This window comes from Galeopterus variegatus, unplaced genomic scaffold (genome assembly GCF_000696425.1).
Source record: "Galeopterus variegatus unplaced genomic scaffold, G_variegatus-3.0.2 Scaffold386, whole genome shotgun sequence".
Lineage (NCBI taxonomy): Eukaryota > Metazoa > Chordata > Mammalia > Dermoptera > Cynocephalidae > Galeopterus > Galeopterus variegatus.
Genome location: NW_007726497.1, coordinates 420,778 through 432,347, shown reverse-complemented (window position 1 = coordinate 432,347; position 11,570 = coordinate 420,778). Strand labels below are relative to the sequence as shown.

Here is an 11,570-nt window from a genome sequence, read left to right as displayed (position 1 = left end):
TTTTTTTTTTGTTTTTTTCCTTTTTTTTTTTTTTTTTTTTGGCAGCTGGCTGGTACAGGAATCTGAAGGTTTTTTTCCTAAGATAAAATTTATTTCTACAAAAAATTTCAGTACCTATATTCAAGAGTGTTGAGCAATAATAAATGGACAAAAGATATGAACAGACAAATATTATGCTATGAGAAATACAAATACACATATTACAAAATGTTTTTCCTCACTAGTAATCAGGAAAGTGTAGGAAAAAGCAACCTGGATAAATTAGCCCCCCAAAGTCTTTAACACCCAATTATTGACACAATTTTAGAGGATCTTGTTGATGACACTAAATAATTCATCAGAGGTTTATGTAAGGAAATGTTACGAACAGTGAGTACATACGGATTCTTAGAATCATTCCTTACTTTTATGTTTTTGAATGCTTCTTTTCAAAAGCAAGTGATTCAGACTTAAACACAAGTTGTTAAAGTAACAGAATAAAGATATTGTTTATAGTATACTCTGGGGGCAAGGGAGAGGCAATCTGAAAAATGCCCAAATTATCCACAAATAGTTATGTTAATTTATGGCTTGATACCACAACAAATTATTTTACCATTAAAAACTATTTTGAAAACTACATGTAATTTGGAAAAAATCTTTGCAGTTGTTAAGTGGGAAAATGAATATTAACAAGACGTGGAATGGAGTTGTGGGAAATGAAGATAATCATAAGGTAGAAAGAAAGATTACCATGTATAAGATCCCCTTAAAACTAGTGACTCTACTTACCTTTTGTTAACTTTGGCTTAGAGCCCAGCTTTGCTGTTGGACCACCTAGATTTGAGTCCTTGCTCTGCTACAGTACCATCTCTAACCTTAGATGACCTCCAGTAAGATAGTTATCCAAAGTGATTCTGATTCATTCTTACTTATTGATTCATCCTTAAACTGAGAGGATAAAATATACCTGAGAGCATTGTTATGTTGGCTCAATAAGAGGCATCTAATAAGAGGCATATGAAGGGTAGCTGTGGCCACAATGGACTTATGCGGACACCAGAGTAAAGGGAACATGGAGTCCTTGGCCTTTGGAGTGAAGACTTTTTCTTAAGGCTAGAGCAATTAGATGGAAAATTCTAGCATAGCAGCCTAGAACCCTCTATTTAAGCTTTCTTTGAAGGGCCGGCCCGTGGCCCACTTGGGAGAGTGTGGTGCTGATAACACCAAGGTCATGGGTTCGGATCCCTATATAGGGATGGCCGGTTAGCTCACTTGGGAGAGCGTGGTGCTGACAACACCAAGCCAAGGGTTGAGATCCCCTTATCGGTCATCTTTTAAAAAAATAAAAAATAAAACAAATTTCCTCTGAGTCTGGGACATTTGCAAGAGCCAAGCTGTAAGGTAGTTTCCTTAGGCTAATGGTTTATCTAGTCTTGTGGATTCACGTGAGAAGTCATTTACATTGGGGCTTCACATTCTCATTCTCCTTGGACTGAGGCTCAGATGCAGTGAATGTGTTATTTGGAGTGTCTACCCTATCAAAACCAAGCAGGGCAGTGGGGGATGGGAAGGCGTGATCAGGAACCAGGTGGGGTGATGGTGACTGGACAGGGTTTAGAAGCCCAGGGCTCCTTACGATCTGCCCAAATCTCTGTCTTCAGCCCATGTTTCTCTACTAAGCTCAGTCTTACATGTCTTTTTTATTTTCTTTGGCAGCTGGTTGGTACGGGGAACCAAACCGTTGACCTTGGTTTGGTTACAAGGCTGAGCTCTAACCAGCTGAGCTAACCAGCCAGCCTGTCTTGTATGTCTAAAACTTCCTCTTTGTCACTTACACCTGGATGCCCCAGAGGTGCCTCAACCTTCTCACTTGCCTCCACACCAGCTTTTTGCAAATTACCCATTTCATTGTGTAGCACTACCATGCTTCTCCTTTACCTCCACATCCAGACACTTCAGTGCTACCAACCTCCTTCTGGTTCATTCCCTCCATGGTGCCACTTGCTCCTGCCTAAATTCAGAGTCCCTTCTATCATCTGGGTGCCTCCCAATTGCTATCTCTGTCTTCAGTCTTTTCTCCTCGCATAGAACCTTTAGGGGTTTCAAACTTCCTTTAGAAAAAAAAGCCAAATTTTTTAGCTTGACATGCAAGACTTTCCAAAAACTCATTACCACCCACTATCTCAACCAAAACATATTTATTTGATCTTCCTCTGCCCCTTGTAGTGCTGACCACTTTTTTCCTTGGAGTTCTTGTCTCTTATATTGACATATGATGGCACCTAAACTACCTTTCTACTTGGTCACAAACAGTAAAGGGAGTATGGACTATGTCTAGACACCTGTCTATCCCAGCCCTAGCATAGTGCCCTGTCTGTCTGCAAACCCAACAAACAATTGCAGGGATGGACAGTTAACTGTAAGGACAAAAGCGAATGTATGTATCATATGTTTAGCCCCGTGTATTTTTAGAAGAGTCATCTTGTTTCAGCTCTGTCCCTTAGAAATTCTGTGGGGTGGAGGGAAACGATTTCTCGGCCAGTTGATTTTACTGTCACTTTCTTCTAGAAGAAGCTGTGAATAAGGTGAAAATTCAGGCCATGTCAGAAGTACAGAAGGCTGTCGCTGAGGCAGAGCAGAAAGCTTTTGAAGTGATTGCAACAGAGAGAGCTCGAATGGAGCAAACCATAGCAGACGTCAAACGGCAGGCTGCAGAGGATGCCTTCCTCGTCATCAATGAGCAAGAGGAGTCAACGGAGGTCAGAACTCTGTTAGTCCTGGGGGCCGGGTGAGGCAGCTGGAGTGACCAGGCCCACTGCTTTTCTCTCATATGCTGGGCAGTATGGCTTGAACAGTCTAATCTTGAACTAGATGTTTACAGTTTTAATCCAGTACCTGAAGAGTTTTGTTTCTTACTCTGAGTCTCACTTGGGATACACCAAGACAGTAAATTATTTTCAGTTTTTTTGTTTCTGGGGGGTTTTTTGTTTGTTTGTTTGTGTGTGTGTGTGTGTGTGTGTGTGTGTGTGTGTGTGTGTGTGTGTTTTGGTGGTTGGCTGGTACGGGGATCCGAACCCATGACCTTGATGTTAGAAGGCTGGACTCTAACCAACTGAACTAACTGGCCAGCTCCAAAATAGTAAATTTTTATATCATAGTCTGATATATATTGGCTTGTTATATTGGTTTAAATTTTGAAAACTCATCCTAAAGAAAGTTTATGTAATTGCATGATAATGATGATCAACTAACTGAGTGGGCTGTGTGCCAGACCCCCTAGCTAAGCATGTGTATTTTCTTGGTCCTCACAATGCTCCTACAAGGTAGGTACTGTTGGATCTCTAATTTACAGATGAGGAAACTGGCTCAAGGAATTTAACTGACATAATCCCACAGTGCCCAAGCCAGGGCACAGGAGCAAGGAAGTGTGGGCTCCTGAAGCACCTAGTCTCATTACGAGTAAGATCGCTTTTTTGTGGACTGAAGTGACAGATCGGGTAGACCTCCGCAGCTGCTGAGGAACTGGGGCCCAGGACTTGGTGGTGCTTCTATACAAGGAATTTGTGTACTACGATGACGACAAAAATGAAAAAACTGAAAAGAAAGTGTATGACAAAAAAAACATTGTAACAGTCCTGATAGTCCTTGTGAACTTAATGACATTTTTCTGTGACTTTCTGGCTTTCATTTTAGTCATTTTTCAGCTTTAAAACAAGAAACAAGCCTGTTTCTTTTCTTTTCTTTCTTTTTTTTTTTTTTTTAAAGATGACCGGTAAGGGGATCTTAACCCTTGACTTGGTGTTGTCAGCACCACGCTCTCTTGAGTGAGCCACAGGCCGGCCCAAAACAAGCCTGTTTCTGTATGTAGGTAGATCTCATCTACTGGTTGGGAGATTATCTGTCTTTGGGACATTCTCCTGAAGTTAAAAAACATTATTTATTTATTTATTTATTTTTAAGCAAACCACATAACTTTTCTTTTCTCATCATATTTAAGTGATCCATTTCAATTTAGCAGTGCCAAGCATGACCATGTGAAGATGAAAATGCCTAAACATAATGTGGCCACCACAGAGCACATGGCAAAACTCCTTATTGTAGCACTGCAATGAATGAACTGTGAGAAAATAGTGACTTTACCTACCCCCTTTTCCTTCTCCCCTCTACTTTTTCTTTAGAATTGTTTTTGAGCACTGATATATCTATTTCTGTTCTCTGTGTTTAACTCTGTATCTCTAGCCATCCATGTCAATATATATATTTACCTATATTTATCTTTTATATCCATGTTTCTCCTTAACTGTCTATCCACAGAGGAATATAGCTTTTGACTAAGAGCATGAGTTCTGGATCTGGACTGCTTAGTTTTAAATCCCAGATTTGTATCCATTTATAGGGTTGTGCTTTTAAGGAATTGTAATTTTAAACAATGTACAAAGTGGCCTGTAAGATAGGTGCATCTATCCCAGCAAACTTGCTTTCCAAAATAGGGAAGGGGTGGAGGGCCTAAGCTTTGGGGATATTTGCAATGGGCCAGAAGGGGTGATTCCCCTCTGTTTCATCCAGAAAATTCTCCTTGAAGTTTAGCAGATATCCCTGGAGTTTCCTGTTCATCTTGCGAAGGCAGTTTGGTATGGGGCAAGGAACCCAGGACTGAAGGTTAGGAACTCTGGGTTCCAGTCTCAATTCCCCCTTAGACTGGCAGTGTACCTTTAAAGGAGTCAGTTTCCTTCTCTGTACATTGGGTGTAGCAGCCCGTGTCCTGTTTGATAGTTTTTAGAAAGAGAGAAAATTAGATCATGATTGTGGAAGTGCTTTTAAACTGTAATGCACTGTGCAGATGGGAAGGATTTTGTTATGTTGTTAATTAGTGTGTAAGCTGTGGCAGCTCCTACTCATGCAGAATATGTTGTTGCTTCCTTTGAAGCCAGACCCAAGCATCTCCCCTATAATACCTAGGGGTGGAAGGGTGAGGTGAGAGGTCCCCTTATCTCTGCCTCAGGGCATGTTCTGTGCCCAGCCTGGATTTCCTGGTAAAGATAGTAGGCTAGCAATTGATGTTAAAAAGGGCAGTCATTTCTCCTTTGGGCCAGATTTGCAATAATGTCAGGGAGGTCTTGGATGAGTCCCAGGGATTTTGACAAGACCCAGGTAGTTCTGATACTGGTGGGCCCTGGGCCACACTTGGAATAAAACTGACATAAACTGATTGCCCTTCCTTGACAAAGGAAATTCTGGAATCATATTTCTAAACTACCTGGCCAGTCATTAGAAGGTTTCTAACCATTCCCCATTAACTACAGAGGACTATTTGGCTAAGTCTGTTGCTCCACCTTTAAGGAATGCTGACTTGAAGGGTGACTACAAAGACATTTTATCTTATGTTGGGAAAAAGGAAAAAGCTACCCCCTAGTTAAGTCAGGGAAAAGCCAAAGAGAAAGAGAATATAAAACTCTTAGGCTGGCCAGTTAGCTCAGTTGGTTGGAGAGTAGCCTTGTAACAACAATGTCATGGGTTTGGATCCCCATACCATACCAGCCAGTCACAAAAAATAAAGGCCACTAAAAAAACTTCTCCTTTTCACCCCTGGCTGCTATGACACTAACCACATTGTTCTTGTGTTTCTATGATCCTGCCTTAGTGAGAGGCTGTTTATCTTGTTTTACTGTGTTTCATAAGTAATTTTTTTTAAATGACAGCCAAGATGAAATTACCAGTGGTTTCATACTCTGCTCCAGTTCTGAGATGTCCTTGCAGACTTTGACAGAGGGATAGAAGCACTCCTGTTCTTTTGGAGGCACAACCCTTGGCCTGTGTTTCCATAGGCAGCAAGAGTTCTTCCTTTCCAGCAAGAACATCTGCCAGAGCATTGTTTGGAGTCAGCCTATCAGACTCCAAAGTATGAATTCTCTGGAATGCAGTTTGCCTGAGGATCTGTAAATGTACCCTAAGAATTACTTCTGTTCCCTATTTTGGTCCTCTGCTGTTGGTGTTGGCAAGTTTTGACAATCCCTAGAGTGTATTTCCTGAAGAGCCTGTTGTGTTAGAAGGGAATGTGCAGTCTTTTCTGATGCTCTTTGAAACTAAACTTATACATCAAGTACCATGGAGTCAGGAGGTTCGCATTCCGGGCTTTGCAAAGCCACTCAATCATTTCATAACCTTAGGCAAGTTTGCCCCAGTGGCCCTCAGTTTTCCCATCTATACAGTGAAAAGGTGGACTAGATGGCCCCAAGGTCCTTTTCACTACTTGTCTGCTATTTTATACCTTAGGAGCAAGTGTCCTCATTTCATTGGGGTGGTGCCTTTCTCCTCTGAGTGGTGCCACAGGCAGGCCTTGTGCCTGGCTTCTGCCACCCTCAAGTACTTGTGGGTGGGGAAGATGAGGAGGCAGCAGGCTGGCTGCCAGACTCTTCAGTGGGTCCTGAAGACCTCAGGTGCAGAACACTCAAGTGTCATTCAGGGAATCCTCATGGGGCGTACAGTAGGAAAGTGCTGCTGGGCAAGTGCTGAGAGCTGCATGTTCTGTATGATCCTGCTCTTCCTTCTTAGCCACTTGGAAGAAATGGAAAGTTGTCTGTTCAGAGACTGTTTCTCCTGCTTCGTTCATGGCTGCTACTTCAGCTCTCACCAAGCCTCACTTGGTTCATATCTTCTGTAATAGAATTAGTACCTTCTCAACAGGTGAACTTTCCCTCGGCGGTTCCTGCTAACCCCACCCGTACCTCCCCATTACCACCTCAAAAAAGTGCGAGAAGTAGTAAGAGAGCTCCCTCACCTAGACTAGGGGACTCTCAGTTCTGAGGTATTGTAGGTGGCTACTGAGACCAAGCCAGAGTATGTCCATGATAGGATAAGACCCACAGTGGAACAAAAACAGGCACAGGGGACAGAGGGGAAGTGGCACAACTGCCTGTCCTCCTGCTCTCCCATCCTGCTTCCCTGGCAGTGACTTTCTTAAAAAGATCAGTTATTGCCTGTACTCCTTTAAAAGTCTTCGTTAAACGATTAGGTATTGTCAGTAAAAACGATGAAGATTGTTCCTCCATTGGAAGAAGTGAGAGAAAATTGTTATCGAAGCACACATGTGCGTGTGTGGTCTTATGATAGAGAGCTGTGGTGGGGGACCCTGGGACAGAGTTTGGTTTGGTCTCTGATGATTAATATATGACTCAGAATGATGAGTCCGTGCCTTAAGCAGGAGATGGGGACTGCCACCTGCCCTGTGCTGGTGCTGTGCAAAGTATTTTCACATACATTCCTCATGTCTGTCCCCATCAGCCTGTGAATAAGGAGTTTCACTATTTTACAGATGAAGGAAACTCAGAAAGAGGGAGTATACCACAGGTAAACAGGTAGCAGTAGACGCAGGACTGAGCCACAGGAATGTGTAGCTCCAAAGCCTCGTGCCCTACCGTATGGGTGACAAGTGACAAGCCTGTCCCCTAAGATCCCAGCAACCACTAACTGATGCCTCTGTCTTGCAGAACTGCTGGAACTGTGGGCGCAAAGCCAGTGAGACCTGCAGTGGCTGCAATATTGCACGGTACTGTGGCTCTTTCTGCCAACATAAGGACTGGGAGCGACACCACCGCCTCTGCGGCCAGAACCTGCATGGCCAGAGTCCCCACAGCCAGAGCCGATCACTGCTTCCTGGAGGGAGGGGCTCCTCAGCCAGGTCTGCTGACTGCAGTGTGCCCAGCCCAGCCCTGGACAAGACCTCGGCCACCACCTCACGTTCCTCAACACCTGCCTCTGTGACAGCCATTGACACCAATGGACTCTGAGCCCCAGACTCCACTTGTCCTGGTGACCAGTCGACACAACAGAACACTTGCACCAGGGGGTTGAATGTTGGAACTGGTGCGAGTAGCTGTTGGCTCATCAGCAAGAAATGAAATGGAGGCGGAAGAGTCAAGCCTGATAAATAGCACCCCACAGCCTCTCTAGGCACTTGCCGTCTGTGTCCCTGGTGGAACTCGTGTGCCATTATCTCTGCACACAAGCAGCTGGCCTGAGCTGCCTCCTCCACGGCTTTCCTGGTTTGTTTCTCTCCCAACCGAAGCTGGCTTAGCCAGTCCCTTTTCAGTGCAGACCACCAGCTACCCTCCCTGAGTCAGCAGACTGTCGAATGTACCCAGCCAGGCTGGAGGCAGCTCAGCTTGCCCATGCACTGTCTCCCAGTCCGTCCACAGTCCTCATGTGGCACAAGCATGGAGGCTGGAAGCAGGCTGTGGAGGAGGCCCCCCTTGGGCTGGGAGTGTTCCCCTGAACAGCTCCTTGAGCCCCATTTCCACCTGCAGCAGGTGACACTGATAGGCCTCATGGGAACTTGGGTAGGCAAAAAGTGGCACTCAGGACTCCCTCCTCAACCCTGCTATTCAGACTTAAGATGCTCAGAAACAACAGGAAACAAATCACCATTTCAATAAAAGCACCCATAATAAGAAAAAATAAATAAAACTGCCACCAAGCATCACAGATCATTTTGGACAAGACTTTCCAACCTGACTCACTAGTTTGGGACCCATTTTTTCTCTCTCATTTGATTTTGCTTGTGCAGAAAACGGTTTTCAGCACATGGATTGGTCTGAGAGACAGTGAGACTCCATTGTGGATAGTCTGTTCTCTCTGAGCATGTGGGCCAAACTAGTATGGTCAAATTAATGAGTGGATCATCTCTTGGAAATGCATAACCTTCTGCCACCACTTGGCTGTTTGCACAGTCATCTTGTCCTGTGTCCTTTTATCTCTCAGACCACACTTGTCTGGATCACGGTGGGCATCTTCTGCCTGTAGGCTCTATTGGCACTTGTTAAGCTGTAGTTGTCCTGCTGGATGTGCTAAGTTGTGTTGGTAGGACTTGCTCCGCCTGTCAAGGCCTGGTCTCCTCTGAACAGCCCTCCTGGACCTGAAAGAATTCTTCCAACTTCACAGTTTTAGGTCATTATACCCACTATCAGGTATACAATCTCAGTTTCCCTTCTCTTGTGTTTTCCATTTGATACCTTCCCTCTCTGAGTGCTGAAAGGTTTTGTGAAATGGGAGAGCCATTTGGGAGAGCCTGACCAATTTTTCTGCCCATCTAAAGGGAGTTTTCCAGGTGCTTACATGGCTCTCCAAACATGGCAACACCTGAACCCCTTTCAACATGTTAGGAAATGCCTCGTGCATTCTTCTCTGCCATTTGGGTTTTGTTGGGAGCCCAATGACCCTCACCCTCCCCCTCTCCACCTCTGAGCCTCCAGCATCTTCTCACCCTCAGGAATCAATTGGGGTGAGTTAGTTGGTCCTATTCCAGCTGGCTTTGAAAGCCCAGGTTTATATTGTCACCTTCTGTGCACTGACCAGAGTGTGAAATAAAAGCTCTTGGTCCCATAAAGGTAAAGGGATCGGCACAGGTGATGTTGTCCTTGCATACAGGTATTATCTTACTTTAAGAACTTTATAAGTCCCTTATTTACCTTAACAAAGGAATCAATCTTACAAAGAAACTCTGTACAAGTCACCTTTAAAATACCTAGATTTCCATTGCATGAAGTATGGCATAACCATTGAAAGAATAACAGAGAATATATGCTTTACTGTGGAACATGTAAGACCCACTGTTTTCGATGAACCGAATATATTGGGTGTCTCCCCACCCCTGTCTGCCTTCTAAAACCTTAGCAGTTGGTGGGGCAGCCTGATTTTAACAGGGATGGAGTCAGTACCCCAGACAGAGTTCACCTGTACTTGCATAAGACATGGGATGTCTTATGAGGAGGTCATGGAGCCTCTAAATCAGTTATAGCAAGAGGGTGTCTTGTGATGTGCACTGAGTCTGTCCTCTGCTTAGTATTTTTTCATCAGTAAGTTGGATGAACATATAAGCAGGTTTTAAAAATCTTCAGTGGCCACAAGACTAGCCAGGATAGCTCAGGTTTTTACCAGTTGGAATAAAGAGCCAAAGCCAACAAAATAATATTTATCAGGGCTCTGTCAATTTCCACAGCTAAAGTCTAAGTTTAGTGTGCAGGGGCTGGCCTACTTTTGTGGGCTGTGGTTCCAATGATGGTTTTGTTTTCAGAGTCTTTGTAATGTTGTTCTAGAGTGCTTTGCTCCTGTGCTACCCAGAAGCCAGTCTGCAAACCTGGGCAGTGTTGCACACTGAAGTGCAGTTCTCAGACCTTTTGCTTTGTTAATTCTGGTCAGTTTCACACATAGGTTGCTAGGGCATCTGCCCAGGACTTCCTCTTCAGGTTGAAACAATCCCTTTCTCCAGCTCCTTTCTGGAATTCTTCAGCTCTGGTCAGGAGGAAGAGCACCACCTGGGGTGTGGTGGTCAGCTAGAGGGGCAGGAGCGAGTCCAGGCTCCCCACTTGGCTTCCATCTATAGTAGGACATCAAAAATATCTTAATATAATCAGGCTCCTTAGAGGACTGGCCTTTACAGTTAATATTTGGGAGGACAAAAAAGGCAAAGAGTGGCTGGGGTAGCAGTACAGATGGTATCAGGTCAAGCACGGCTCTAGGTTGTTACCTTAGAAACCAGAAGCACATGCAACGCTGAGTGCCCACCAGTCAGTATGTCCAGCACATGAAGCCGTACCCAGCATCAGCACTGACAGATGCTGGCGAACACTGGGACATCCTCTGTCAAGCGAGGGATGATTGCAGGAACCAGAGGAGAAGAAAGGTGGCCAAAATGGGAGCTGTCTCTGAATGTCCCAAGGAAGACTGGAGGGCAGGGTATTCATGTCTTCAGTTGTCCTTGGGGTCCCCACTTGCCTGCACCATGCCTGACTCCATCCAGTGGTGAAGAAGACTCTAGGAAGTTGTTTAAGCCCACTCGCTTGAGAATAGGCAGCCCACCTTGTAAGGTGTGAGCACTGCACCTTGGAGGATCCATGTAGCTCCAGGGCTGGGGCTCTAGCAGATCTGCTTAGGCACGGTCAGGTGAGCCCAAGGTCACAGAATGGGTGGATTTTTTCTAGGGTAGTGCTAAGTCATAAAGGTCTGTCAGTGGATCTAAGTCTGGAAACGGAGTACGTCTACCCACAGTGAGTTCACACCTGGCACTGGCTGCCACCCTCTGCAGTGTGGACTTCCTTTGCCCACCTGGGCCAATTGGTCACCAGGAGCTCATCACTTCTTGGTGTCAACTTGAACATCTTCAGCTTCCAGACGGAAAATCTATACTTTGTACAGCTCTGTCCCAAAGTTGAAGTGTTCCTCAGCCCTGTCATCTGCTTGCAAAGGGTGTAGACATTGTTTTGGATAGTCCTAGAAGATAGCAAGTGCGTTTGAAGGTTCAGCAACACAATTAGAATTGTATGGTAGAGAGTTCTTCAGAATGAAAGCATAAGTAATGACCAGATGGCCATTTGTCCTGCAAGCTGTAGAAGGGATTACGGATTGAATAAATCATTGAAAATAGGACCCATCTTGGAGGCTTTCTTCAGAGCTGGATTGGAACCAAGGTTTGCAAGCTCCCAGGTCAGTAGACCAAGCCAGCTTTCTTAAGTGGTTTTTTTTTTGTTTGTTTGTTTGTTTTTAAAGCTATTTGCGGAGAACTGGGTGGTGGTATGTTTGAACCAAATGTAAAA

The 11,570-nt window shown here is 44.6% G+C and overlaps 1 protein-coding gene across 1 annotated transcript in view; it reads left to right on the top strand.

The window, feature by feature from the left end:
- The window catches only part of CBFA2T2 (core-binding factor, runt domain, alpha subunit 2; translocated to, 2), a 90,132-nt gene extending 81,174 nt beyond the window's left edge, over nt 1–8,958 (top strand). The window contains exons 10-11 of the mRNA XM_008568202.1: nt 2,551–2,741; nt 7,470–8,958. Coding sequence (XP_008566424.1) covers nt 2,551–2,741; nt 7,470–7,769 — 491 coding nt within the window. The 3' untranslated portion in view covers nt 7,770–8,958. The remainder of the gene's footprint in view (nt 1–2,550; nt 2,742–7,469) is intronic.
- The last annotated feature ends 2,612 nt before the right edge of the window (nt 8,959–11,570 follow it).